General features: G+C 33.7%; 1 protein-coding gene across 1 annotated transcript in view; it reads left to right on the top strand.

Annotated features, from left to right (window-relative positions):
* The window catches only part of LOC125671167 (zinc phosphodiesterase ELAC protein 2-like), a 41,431-nt gene that overhangs the window by 18,706 nt on the left and 7,725 nt on the right, over positions 1-15,000 (top strand). Inside the window, exons 10-19 of the mRNA XM_048906690.2 lie at positions 37-70; positions 1,978-2,134; positions 2,465-2,677; positions 2,878-2,990; positions 3,601-3,694; positions 6,456-6,594; positions 6,836-6,984; positions 10,800-10,863; positions 13,791-13,914; positions 14,946-15,000. The exon at positions 14,946-15,000 is cut by the window's right edge and continues 24 nt beyond it. Coding sequence (XP_048762647.2) covers positions 37-70; positions 1,978-2,134; positions 2,465-2,677; positions 2,878-2,990; positions 3,601-3,694; positions 6,456-6,594; positions 6,836-6,984; positions 10,800-10,863; positions 13,791-13,914; positions 14,946-15,000 — 1,142 coding nt within the window. The remainder of the gene's footprint in view (positions 1-36; positions 71-1,977; positions 2,135-2,464; positions 2,678-2,877; positions 2,991-3,600; positions 3,695-6,455; positions 6,595-6,835; positions 6,985-10,799; positions 10,864-13,790; positions 13,915-14,945) is intronic.

Here is a 15,000-nt window from a genome sequence, read left to right as displayed (position 1 = left end):
CTTGTAAAACTTTACATTTCCTTTGTCATTTATCAGGCTGGCGACAGACTTAGGAGAGATGCCATTCTTGGTATGTTTTACTCAAAATACTTACAAATTATTCCTTCATTCTATCAGAATACTTATAAATTATCCCTTCATTCTATCAGAATACTTACAAATTATTCCTTCATTCTATCAGAATACTTACAAATTATTCCTTCATTCTATCAGAATACTTATAAATTATCCCTTCATTCTATCAGAATACTTACAAATTATTCCTTCATTCTATCACAAATTATTCCTTCATTCTATCAGAATACTTATAAATTATCCCTTCATTCTATCAGAATACTTATAAATTATCCCTTCATTCTATCAGAATACTTACAAATTATTCCTTCATTCTATCAGAATACTTACAAATTATTCCTTCATTCTATCAGAATACTTATAAATTATCCCATCATTCTATCAGAATACTTACAAATTATTCCTTCATTCTATCACAAATTATTCCTTCATTCTATCAGAATACTTATAAATTATCCCTTCATTCTATCAGAATACTTATAAATTATTCCTTCATTCTATCAGAATACTTATAAATTATCCTTTCATTGTATCAGAATACTTATAAATTATCCCTTCATTCTATCAGAATACTTATGAATTATCCCTTCATTGTATCATGCATATTTCTTCAATATAGAATGTATATAATCTATCATGCATATTTTAGGGCTAGGTATCGTTTGTAAAATTTCGATACTATACGTATTGCAATATAGAGAGATGATATGCGATACGTATTGACGATACAATATAAGTACATTTACACTTAATTTTGAGGATTAAAATGATTAAATAATAACTAAAATAAAGCCTCACCTATTCTTTTTGTTTCATTTGCATATAGTGTTAATTTGAATTAATCTATCATAAAAGACAATTGTGCATGGAAATTATTATCTATTTGCTTTAATTTATCAATATTGTTAACATATTTTTCTCTACATGAAAACAAGGGCATTCACACTCTCTGGCTTTAAACAAACCTAATTGCTGATACAATATCTCCCACTCTAAGTCTAATGCAGCAGAGGAAATTATTATCAAGATGAATATTCACAAATGAATTATAACTTCATTTATTTGTTCATATATTTCTTCATACAAAAATTGCGACTGGAGATCACATTCGACTCTGATCACTACATACATCATTCATCGATAGATTTCTCGCCATTTTTCTGACAGTAAGCTTTGTGATGTCATCGCAAATGTGTTGTTAAATTACCTGTACCACCAGAGCTTACGACCTCTGTTCCACAAACGTTACACTTTGGTTTTTTCAAGCTACAGATATGTAATATTTGAAAACTGAGACCACGGTATCGTCACCACGCGCACACTTTCGACACATGTTTGCGTTATATGCAGTTATGGAGCAAATGACATTTAGAGAGTTCGTTCGTATATTTTCAATTTATTTGTTAACTCGTTCATGAAATCTCGCTGTAAGATATGTTAAAACCACTCTTAATATATCAAACGATACGGGACTCGCTGTATCGGTTATCGTATCGCTAAAAAATACTGATGTATATCGATAATCGATATATTGATCCAGCCCTAGCATATTTTTTCATTATAGAATGTATATGATTATTTCTAAGGAATAAATAAGATTAACAGCCTATAAATCAAATTGAAATGGGGGAAGAGTATTCATTATGGAGGATATCTTGTATTCATTATGGGGGATATCTTGTATTCATTATGGAGGATATCTTGTATTCATTATGGAGGATATCTTGAAGTTCAAGAATGTATGCCTTCCCAGTCTCGAATCTTATGGTTCAGTTTGTATGAAATTTTATTCAACCCTTATCCAGTCCTTCTAATAATAGATTCACGAACAAGTACATGAATCTCGTGAACAAAACTCCACTGTCAATATTCAAATATTGTTCGATTTCTTGCTGTTTTCAGTGATTGATTGTCCGAGTGAAGACTATTTGACAAGTGTAATAAAGAACCGCCAATTTCAAAAGTACCAGAGGGGTGGCAGTGTACAAGCCTGTATGGTGGTCCATATGTCCACCAGTCACATTCTGAATAGCAGAAGATATCGCCAGTTCATGAAGAGGTCAGTTTGGTCTGTAGTTCTGCAGGAAGGATATTCTCTGTCTATAGTGCACCTCTTAACACCCCCCCCTCCTCATGTCATCTATCTTATGATTTATCTCTTAATCCACAGGGTCACAATTCCACCGAATCGTAATTTGTGTAATCCATGGATACAAAATTAATGTGGTTTCTGTATGCAGTGAATAATTCCTAAGGCTTTAACAGTCAAGAATTCTTCCAATGTTATTGTAATCTATGTAAGAACTGTTCACAGTGAGTTGTTATGATGATGATTATATTACTTGTGTACTGTCTAGTTGGTGTGTATTTTTTTTTTTGTCATTACAAGATTTGGGGAAGAGACACAGCACCTTCTCCTGCATGAAAAATGTCAGACCAATGTTTCTCCACTTGTATACAATTTAAACAAAGTGTTCAGCCATTTAAATAAAGATATTTTTCCTAAATTGGAGAAAGTCCCGGATCCAGATTTATCTCCGAAGGTGGTAAATGCAGCTAACTACATGGAATTTTTCTACTCTCCGGGAAATGCACATTTAAGGTATTAACATTTCTGTTTGAAATTTTTGTGCAATTTTCTTTTTCCTGGAATATATTTAGTATTGTGTGATATATTTCTACTTCGTAATTACATGTACGAGAAAGCATGGTTTAATTACATGTAGTATGAAATTAATTTAGCATTGCAGTTATGAAATCTTACATTCATTGACAAGAATATAAAGGTTTACTTTTTTAAAGGATGAATGAAGAGATGCAGAAGTATGAATGGGGAGATGAGAAACTGGAATCTGTACCAGATCTTGATGCCAAATTACAATATATAAATAAAATGTCTCGCATAGCAAAAACTGGTATGATAACATTCCCTATTATTACAGTCTTAACTTTTAATGACATATACCTCGATGAAATTTTCTTTTATTTGAGAGCATAGTAACTTACAAATTTCAATACAAATAATCATGTTTGTTGTGTACATAATATTGTCTCATAGTGCTGCAACAATGTTATACGAATTAAAATGTCTCATATTTAAACTCTTAGCCAACAAATATTAATATTTTTCAATAATTTTACTTGCTTGCCCCAATTTTTATATTTGAAAGTCCATTGTACTATTTTACAAAGTGGTGTGACCTAAATTTTATATGATTATATGTAAACTGTTGAAATAAGATTATTCACACAGAATATCACACTAATGACTTGACATGGGGTTGGTAGTGGACTCGTTATTTTCTAATGTTGGCATATTGAAGTGCATCAGTACTTTTAATCTTTGGATTGGGTTTTAGATTTTGGTTAAATGGTAAAATGAATGCTTCCATTTAACGATGCCTTGAGTTAGCAATTTCTTAACTTCATTCGATATGCTGGTCCTACAAGAGCTGTAGGGTTTAAACATATGAACAGATAAATATAAGAATAACAAAATAAAATCAGAACTGCTTTGTGTTGTAGATCCCCGGGCTTATCCACAGGTCATCTTTCTTGGAACTGGTGGTGCCAGCATTACTAAAAATCGAAATCAGCCTTGCATTGTTGTAAAAGTCAGGTAAAGTGTTTGATAGTTGTTTGTCCCACCATAGCAATATCATAGTACATTGTCAGTTGTATATGTTACCTTAACAACATCATACATTGTCAGTTGTTTATGTTACCTTAACAACATCATACATTGTCAGTTGTATATGATACCTTAACAACATCATACATTGTCAGTTGTATATGTTACCTTAACAACATCATGTATTGTCAGTTGTTTATGTTACCTTAACAACATCATGTATTGTCAGTTGTATATGTTACCTTAACAACATTATACAATTATTGCTGTTTTTGAGGTCAATACGATGATTTAGTCACCTGAGGAGTACAATATTCACCGAGCCCGAAGGGCGAGGTGAATATTGTACTTCGAAGGTGGCTAAATCATTGTATTGACCTCAAAAACAGCAATAATTGTTTTATTATATGATTAAAAAACCCTTCAAGATTGTTCTTTGCTTTAATTGTAAGTCTGCTGAAATCTTAGCCGAACCCAGTGAGAAACGCGGAATTTCATTGGACGGCAAAAATAAGTATAATAAATCGCGTCAAATTGGAAGTTCCCGACCTTTTTTTGGTCCTATGTGGAGAAAATAATTCCTTATGTTCACCTGGAAGGTCACGTGCAGGTAAACATAACGTAGTATGATTTCTACATTGTTGGATCTCAGCCAATTAGAGAGCTAGGAATTATTCAATCATATAATAACATGCATTGTCAGTTGTATATGATACCTTAACAACATCATGTATTGTCAGTTGTTTATGTTACCTTAACAACATCATGTATTGTCAGTTGTTTATGATACCTTAACAACATCATGTATTGTCAGTTGTTTATGTTACCTTAACAACATCATACATTGTCAGTTGTACATGTATATGTTACCTTAACAACATCATGCGTTGTCAGTTGTTTATGATACCTTAACAACATCATGTATTGTCAGTTGTTTATGTTACCTTAACAACATCATGTATTGTCAGTTGTATATGTTACCTTAACAACATCATACATTGTCAGTTGTATATGATACCTTAACAACATCATGTATTGTCAGTTGTTTATGTTACCTTAACAACATCATACATTGTCAGTTGTTTATGTCATACATTGTCAGTTGTTTATGTTACCTTAACAACATCATACATTGTCAGTTGTATATGATACCTTAACAACATCATGTATTGTCAGTTGTTTATGTCATACATTGTCAGTTGGTTATGTTACGTTAACAACATCATACATTGTCAGTTGTATATGATACCTTAACAACATCATGTATTGTCAGTTGTTTATGTCATACATTGTCAGTTGTTTATGTTACCTTAACAACATCATACATTGTCAGTTGTATATGATACCTTAACAACATCATGTATTGTCAGTTGTTTATGTCATACATTGTCAGTTGTTTATGTTACGTTAACAACATCATACATTGTCAGTTGTATATGATACCTTAACAACATCATGTATTGTCAGTTGTTTATGTCATACATTGTCAGTTGTTTATGTTACCTTAACAACATCATACATTGTCAGTTGTATATGATACCTTAACAATATCATGTATTGTCAGTTGTATATTCCATCGATATTTTATGTGATCCATTGTTTGTCAAATCATGATAACAATGTTGTACAACCTGAGTGTGATATTTCGAGGGTACGAAAGCTTGATATTGATCAGGAAATGTCAATAATTGGTTTATTATTTGATTGAATGATTTAAAACATCAAAACTGGCTTCCAGAGTCTATGAAACAATACCTGATCGGTCATCTTTGGATTAAGTTCAATGTTACTATAATTCAACAATGAAGATTGTGTTAGAAGTTGCCTTTTCTTAACAAGTATAATGCATGGCCTAGTCAAAGACAAATAGAGATGCAAGTTTTCATTGAATGACCAAAAAAGTAATATAAATCGTATCAATTTTGAACTTACCAATTTAGTTTTGGTTCAGTGTTTGTGAAAGTCAAATGTTATATTCACCTTGGTACAGCGATGTCTATCCGTCCATCCATTTGGGGTTTTTCTGTTTCTAATTTCATTTCTCTCTCACATATCAAGCTGAAACTTGCTATGTAGCTTCTTTGTGAATCACTATATATCAGGATACAATTTTGATCCATTTTGACTTTTCTTGCAGGAGGTTTGCCCCTTTATTTGAAAATTAATCCTATATGGAGGGTACATAATTTGTCCATCTGACTCCTCCCACAGTTTTCAAGTCAAGACCTTCTTATTTTACACAAATCAAAATAGAAAAATAAATATAAGAAATGAAATATCATTTTTTAAGTGTTATTGGGATATGCCATGAAGTTGGTACGTGATCAAATCTACTATAATGCCTGTTGGAGGTTATAGGATTTGATGCCGTGACCAACTTCGTGTCATATCCCTATAACACTCAAAAATGGTATCATATTCACAGCTTGATGATGGCTGATACTGCAAAGTTCCACAACTCCTGGCATTTTTGCCATGTTTGCTAATCAATGTCACAATTCAAACACCTTTTAATAAAACACCCTATATACTTTCTAATGGGTGTATTATGTACCATTTATGGTACTTTGTTTACATTTCCATGAATTTATTCTGCTCAGTGATTTTGCCAAATTTAAAAGTATGGAATCTGCAATGCTTAATAATAGTACTCTTTCTTATTAAAATTACAGACGAGTTCTCTAATTATATTGTGTGGATGTGTTATTACAAAATAAACATGTAATAAACTGGTTTTCACTGGTTACAGCGAGGAGACCTCATTTATAATGGACTGTGGTGGGGGCTCCTATGACCAGATGGCTCACTTTTTTAATAAAGATCTCGAAACGGAGCTGGCTAAAGTGAAAATGATCTTCATTTCTCATCTTCACTTGGATCATCATGCAGTAAGTATGATGGAACAATATTTTGCTGAAGAGAAATTATCGCTAGATAACAGGGATTTTTTTTGAAAGTTGATTTCAGCAAAAGGAATACATTGTGAATACTTTGTGATGCTATTTGATGATAATTAGATTTGGTTCTTAGATATTAAATTTCATTAAAAAGTTAGGTGCTGGGGTTTTAGATTCAGATCTGGTTTTGTTGTAATTAGTATCTTGATATATTAATAGATTTTGATTGCAGGGTTTACAACATGTACTGAAGAAATGCTACGAGGCAAGGAAAGCCCATGGCATGTTGACGCAACCTTTATATTTGATGGCTTGCAGGAAGTTGCCAGCTTTCTATCTTCAATCTGTGCCAGAATTTTACAACCTAAAGGAGTATTACACGTAACTATGCATATTTTAATATTGCAGATACATATGATTATTAACACCCCCCCCCCCCCTCAAAGAAACCCTGAAGTTTAGTAGTGTTTATTGGTTTCACTTCATCTGTCTGTTTTGCCATAGACACATTTTGTCTGGACATTTTTTCGGAGGCTGTTCACCTATCTTTAGCCAAAATTTGTGGAAATTCTATGTACCATGTAAAACTGTGCACCTAGTGATTTTAGACAGATTTGTTCAGTTTTGAGAATGTCATGGCCATTTTTAGTTATTTTTTCATGATGTTTCTTTACTTTCTGCCAGTATCCCCCCCCCCCCCCCCCCCCCCCCCCCCCCCCTTAAGGGTGTACAGGTTTCACCATATCTCTCTGTCTTTTCATCCACCTATTATGGGACCGATAATTGATTTCACCTATCCTGTCCGTGTGTATGTCTGTCTGCTTTTCGTTTGTCTATCTGTTGTTTGGATATTGTCAATCAAGATCTCGGTATCCGAGAGACACTTAAGAATTCAAAATTTCGCTTTCCACAAACGCGTTTAACTGTAAGTATACCCCAATACGAGTGGGAAGGTGTGCTTGTGTTTATGAGTAAAGTTTGACCAACAAATGATGTTTGGAAAGACTCAGACAATCTCATGATATTAAAACTGCAATAATTATTTATATTTAAAAGTACCTCATATTAGGCAACACTTGAACCACTTTCAACACAAAATATTTAGCTTAATCAAGAAACTGTCTGAAAAGATCGGCAATAATGGCATTGTTAGATAGGCAATAATGGCATTGCTAGATAGGCAATAATGGCATTGTTAGATAGGCAATAATGGCATTGTTAGATTGGCAATAATGGCATTGTTAGATTGGCAATAATGGCATTGTTAGGTAGGCAATAATGGCATTGTTAGATCGGCAATAATGGTATTGTTTGATAGGCAATAATGGCATTGTTAGATAGGCAATAATGGCATTGTTAGATAGGCAATAATGGCATTGTTAGGTAGGCAATAATGGCATTGTTTGTTTCTGTGGATTTGTTGTTTCAGTGACAATTATTTTCATTAAATATTTACTTTAAAAAATATCTCGATTTAAAAAAAAAAATCAGAATGGAAATACACACAGACAGTAAATAAACATTCAAATTAAATGGAATTTGATTGGTGCATTTGATTTTATTGGTATTTTTTGTGTAGTGTTAACTGATTGGGTGTTAACTTGTACCATATGATGTCTTCTATTTTAAGCCGAGTTGCAACGAAGTTGAACTCGGCTATTGGTTTGGTGATGCGAGCGGGTGGGCGGTTGGGCGTCAACAATTGGTTTCCGGATGATAACTCGAAAAGTTTACAATCTAATCAAATGAAACTCTGATATATTGTTGGGTACCAGGTAAGGAAGACCCCTATTGATTTTGGAGAAAAATTGTCAAAGGTCAAGGTCACAGTGATCGAAAATAGAATGAAAATTTCAGAAAAATTTGGTTTCGGGATGATAACTCAGAAAGTTTAAATCTGAATCAAATGAAACTTTGATATATTGTTGGGTACTAGGTAAGGAAGACCCCTATTGATTTTGGAGAAAAAAGGTCAAAGGTCAAGGTCACAGTGATCGAATATAGAATGAAAATTTCAGAAAAATTTGGTTTCCGGATGATAACTCAGAAAGTTTAAATCCGAATCAAATGAAACTTTGATATGTTGTTGGGTACCAGGTAAGGAAGACCCTATTGATGTTGGAGAAAAAATGTCAAAGGTCAAGGTCACAGTGACCGACTATAGAATGAAAATTTCAGAAATATTTGGTTTCCGGATGATAACTCAGAAAGTTTAAATCCAAATCAAATGATACTTAAAGATATTGTTATATATCATATACCTAGTAGTGTATCAGCCCTGATACATTTATCTTGGCTAGGGTGAGACAGCTGCAAGTAGGTAGGGCTGTCTCGCCCTAAGGGCCGAGATATCTCTGTCTCGGCCCGTTGTCAAGGGGCTGTCTCGCCCTCAAATTTCAAATGGCTATTTCTTCTTTAATCTTTTGAAATCTAACATAACTACATGAAAAAAATGATGTTAGACACAATTTTTTTCAAATATAATACTTTCTTCCACGACAAAATTTAATTTAAGCAGAAAAATTAAATAAAAACGTTTTCAAAAACTGCGCTAAATTGTAGCGAGTATCTAAGCAAAGGGGGGTAACCCAAGTAACAACTGTTTATTTAGAACAATAACACGTTTAACCTCATTTCAAAACAATCAACGTTCTAGGCGACAGAAAACAGTGGGAGGATTATGGAGGGTGATTCTGAAGCATTTTCAGAAATTCCCGGTCCTAATGGAGATAAAATGTTAATTTACAGCAATTTTGATGTAGAAAACTGTTTTAAAACGATTTCTGAAATCTAAAATCCCGAGGACTTGGCAATAAAACGAGAAAAGCAGAACCATTATCTTCCGACGTATTTCAACGACTTATAGATGCTAAACAGATGGGAAACGGTAAAAAAAAAAAAAAAAAAAACTTACTTCAGTATAAGGTAACATTCCCATTAGCAAAGAAATAGCAGCATCAGACGTTCATACGATGACGCCACGTAAACAAAGTTCTACAACTCTTACAAATTATATGAAATATTGAAAACGGGCGAGTTGGTAAATCCGAAAAAATAAATAAAAATAATTCACTTATTTCCAATTTTAGTATCAATTAGCAAGCCCCTAGGAGCTGCTTAATAGAATATGCATGTACATGAACAACACAGTGATAGATATGACTGGTTTCTCAGCCAAGCAGTTCAGTTAATTCTAGACCACATGAGGGGATGTCCATAATTAATCATCCAATGTTTATCGACTTGTTGTGTTTTAGGTATATGATATAAACAATATCACACTCTAATGTTGATCTCGGACCTGGGATTGCCCCTCGAGTGATCTCGGCCCGAGCCCGTAGGGCTCGGGCTGATATCAACTCTCGGGGCCAATCCCAGGTCCGAGATCAACATTAGAGTGTGATATTCTATATGTACCAGGTAAGGAAGACCCCTATTGATTTTGGAGAAAATGGGTCAAAGGTCAAGGTCACAGTGACCGAAAATAGATTTAAAATTCCCCCAAAAATTAGTTTCCGGAGAATAACTTGAAATTTTTTAATTTGAATCAAATGGAACTTGGTTTTATTGTTGGATACCGGCAAAGCAAGGCCCCTATTGATTTTGGAGAAAAAAAGTCAAAGGTCGAGGTCACAGTGACCAAAAATAGATTGAAAACTTCAGACAAATATGTTTTCTGGACAGTAACTTGAAAAGTTTAAAACTGAAATTAGTTCTTCACAATTATAAATATCCCACATCATTCCTGACTTTACAATGTATCCCATGCAACTCGGCTTATGCACCCCTGGGTGCATATATTGATTTTCGTTTTGTTGCTATGGCAATTTTGCTCTGTATCATTTAAAATCAGATTTTCTTTTTAATTATGTTGTCTAAGTACATTAACTGAATTTTAGAAAATTAGATGGTAAGGAATGAAAATAATATTTACTTGGGTTATCATGAGTGCAGCTCTAAAGATTAGGAGAGTGAAACTTTGGGTCACAGTGTATGTTATGAACTAAAGCAGTGGCTGATCTAAATTAGAAATACAAAGTTAACCACGGATTTCTCCGAGTTTGGTAGAAAATAACTTCGGTCGCTCATTTCTGAGAACTCTTAGCATGTCAATACTTAGAGACTTTTCCTATTACATGCATTTTATTTTAATCATTTTATGTTTATAAATGGATTTTCTTTGATTCTCTTTACAGATTCATAGACTATTTCAATCCTGAAACATTCAGCCCAGTACTGGAAGCTCTGGGATTAAAATTTGTGAGTCATTCAGTCATTCTTACTCCAGCTGTATATACACAGCTTAAATGTGTTTTGTAACAGATATTGATTATTTTTTATGATTATAAAGTTGAATTATCAGTTATCAACTTCAATGTTGTATTAGCAAAACACAAAGTACAAGCGAGATGTGTAAAGGTTTTCTCATAATCTGTTATTAGTCCCCTACCAATGAAGTCGAAGGGGACCTTTAGGTTTGCACTCCATCCATTCGTTCGTCTGTCTGTCCGTCAGATCAATTTTCCACACTCTTTTCTCTGTTCTTGCAGATATTTATTTGATATTTGGTACATCGTTTTGCCGTAACAAGTTACAAATCAAGTTTGAATTTCGTCTCGGTCCATTGATTTTTCACAAGTTATGGCCCTTGGACTTTCAAAAATAGCATGAATAATCAGTTTTATCAGTTTTCCATACTTTTTTTGTTGTTATTGTAGATATTTATTTTCAATTGATATTTGGTACACTGCTTTGCCATAACAAGTTAAGGATCAAAATTGAATTTGGTCTCAGCCTGTTGATTTTTCACTAAGTTATGCCCCTTGCACTTGGAAAAATAGCATGAAATATTAGTTTATATCCAAGTTTCTTATTTATGTAGATAAGAGTACTACACCCATTAAAACTTCTAGCATAGTAATACAACAATGTAGCTAAATTATTCATGATCACCTACATTTCACAGTTCATTGACTTGGTTAAAGACCTAAACCTTATTATAAATTTGTCTTTTCCTGGTCTAGTCTCTACTCGAATAGTAGTTGATTTCCAACCAGTCCTATCCTGGTTCCCCAATTTTCCACTTTACCATAACCTACATAATGAACTTTGAATATTGTTGTGGTCCAGTAGGGGACTATGTATTGCCATGCAATACTCTCAGAATGCTTGTTATGTATGAAGGTATATTGCAGAATAATGACCACGACATTCCTTTGATCTTTGCAATAACTGTGGTGGAATAAAGACCACTGTACATTTACACTTACCCAGTTTGAGATGATTACAATAATACATGTGTATTGGAATCACTGATTTAAGTACACTAAAAACAAATTTTCATAAACAACAAAAAAGTTTTACAGTAAGGAATTACAGTAAAATATCTGTATCTCGAATATGGTTTATCTCGAATACCCCGCTTGAGTCGAAGTCGACCGCCGGTCCCGGCCGTTTTCATTATATAAATGATTTTAAAAACTTCTGATATTTCGAACACGGTAATCTCGAATACCCCGCCTATGTCGAAGTATTTTCAAGGTCCCATGCCCTAAATTCATATGGTTTATCTCGAAGTGCAGTCAATTTTCCGCTCTGCTTACCATACCTGGCGTCGTAAGTCAGAAATTCACACCTGCGGCTACACTAATTATAATTAATGACTGCTAATCCACGCTCGCCTTTTCCGAGTAGACACAGGTCACAATAAATGGTTCAACAGCTTGGGTGATTAGTGAAGCCTTCCAACATTACTACAAGTCCACCGCCAATTATGAACTAACACGCCCAATTCCAGGGATGATGTTTGGAATGACACACGCTATATCATTAACATGTGGGTTAGAAAAACGCATAAAATTGTCGAAGTGTGCTTGAAGGTAATGCTCATAATAACGATAATGCATTTAATGATACACGCTTCATCATTAAAACTAGGACAGAGAAAACACGAAGTTTTATCTAAGTAACATTTAAAAGTTTTTGTTTTTTTAAATCTGTCTGTTTTTGTTTCTTACGTGATAGGTTCTTTCACTCAAACGCAATAGCTACATCCCAGTCGAGCCTAGACATTAGTAAACTTAAAGTAAGCATACAAGCATGTTCATCTTAACACATTGTGAATTCAATGGGATACTTATATATATTAAAAAATCCGCAATGTTTTTCTTTGAAATTCCGCCATATCAATTTATCAACTTGCATTAAACTATAAGGAACAACAACGGGGTTGTTGTTTATAATGCGAATATCATAATATGCTTCAAATATCCTCCTTCAAAAAATATATTCAAGATGGATTTTGGATATCTCGAACACCTGCATATCTCGAAGTTTTTTCTAGGTCCCTCGGACTTCGAGATAGAGATATTTTACTGTGTATGCAATTTATCTTAATTCATATACAAATATCTCCACGTAATGTAGATTCAAGATCATCCAAACCACAACCCACAGAGTTTCAATAGAAATATAATTTACAGCTGTTATACTGGAATATAGATGTTTATACATGTATATAGGGAAATATATGGGGAAAATCTTTAGAGATCTTCTCACGAGCAACAAGGGTACAATTTTTCAAATCATCCACATGTAGTTTTGTGGCCCTGCAGGGCTATGATAGGGTTTAAGTAAAGGTATACATTGAAGAAGACATCTGCTCGGGTGAGAGATGTGGCCCTACAGGGCTATGATGGGGTTTAAGTACAGGTATACATTGAAGAAGACATCTGCTCGGGTGAGAGATGTGGCCCTGCAGGACTATGATGGGGTTAAAGTACAGGTATACATTGAAGAAGACATCTGCTTGGGTGAGAGATGTGATCCATGGTCCTTGTCTTGCTGTTCTATGATATACAAATGTAATTCCTGAATAATTTCATATTTTTGTTGCTTTAAAATGGAAAAGAAAATTACAATATTGTGTAAATTAGAAAACCTTAGAGAGCTGTAAAAAAGGTGTCTTGAATTATTGAAAAGTGTGTCATGTTTTGGTGTACAAAGTTTTGAAGAAAAATAAAAACCAGTTTGTGTGCATGATGTATCATGGAGTTTGAGAAAGCATTAACAATAGTGGAATTGATGCATATTTCATATTGTTTAACATATTCAACTTTTAGCCTACCTGCTTGACTCGTTAGAAACCATATTACAGTACAGTAGGCATTGGCTATTGTGTCTTTTAGCTAAGCTGTGATGATGTCATCCATTGTCCATATTCCTGCGGTATTGTCATCAAGCATGAAAAAGGATGGAGCCTTGCCTACACTGGAGATGTTTATGAACTAACAGAGGCCTTTATCAAAAGTGGTATGAATATCTTAACACTTCAAATCCCCCATTCTTATTTATCTGCCATTTTTTGTTTAGATAAGCTGTATAGGTTTTTAGGATCAAGCAATATTTTCCCACTTTCGTATGCAGTCATGCAGTTCTTAATAAGTTATTTTTAAATTGTGGAATATTGTTTCTATCTCATAGCTTTTTGGTTGCTGGACACTGTGATAGTGACTGTTACACAACCCAAAAGTAGGTCACAATGACCTCATTTTTTAATGTCATGGCAATTCAGAGTTAAAGCAGGCCCCAGGGATGTAAAACTTAGACAATCTCACTTTTGATCTCAATCTCACTTTGATAAAAGAAACATATAGTGAAAAAGAGAGGCTGAGATGTAAAGTGAGAATGTGTATGGCCTGGAACCAGTTCCTCTGAGACATAGGATACCTCGTATCAGCTAATTTTGGTACGTTGGTAATATTGGCTTTTTTTATCAACTATGAAAATTTGCCAATAATAAAAGTGCCTAATTTCCATTCATATCAATCATAATTGCATAAAAAGAAAATCTCAAACTATTCTTTTTATCCATTGGCCAAATTAAACAATATACAGTGTCAAATTCTGTTGTTTAGAAAATAAGGAGATGTGCTGTTTGGTTTAGTAGAAGATCACAGTGACCTCATTTTAGAATAATATGGCTTATTCATAGTGAAATGATAATTGGATTTCATCGTTCATTGGAAAGAAATCTCCATATCAGAATTTCAATAGATTCAGTGATAGTAAATACTTGTAGGTATGGTGATGATAGACTCCTTTATCTACCCACTTGGCTTTACTTTTACAAAACGTGAACTTGAATTGATGGAATTATATTTCAGTGCATTTGGTACTGAAACAAGAATGCTCATTATTTAACAGTGATGCTGAAATCCTTGAAATGTTTATTTTTGATTATGCCAAACTGTGCATCAGCTCCAGTTGTGCTGAATTTATAAGTACACATACTGCATTTAGTGAAAAATTGGAGACCTGGAGATAACGTTGTTTTTTTACAGCTAAGAAGTGTGATCTTTTGATTCATGAAGCATCATATGAGGATCAGATGTCAAG

This window comes from Ostrea edulis, chromosome 4 (genome assembly GCF_947568905.1).
Source record: "Ostrea edulis chromosome 4, xbOstEdul1.1, whole genome shotgun sequence".
NCBI lineage: Eukaryota > Metazoa > Mollusca > Bivalvia > Ostreida > Ostreidae > Ostrea > Ostrea edulis.
Note: the sequence above shows the minus strand (reverse complement) of the source record. Positions and strands in the feature narration are given on the sequence as shown.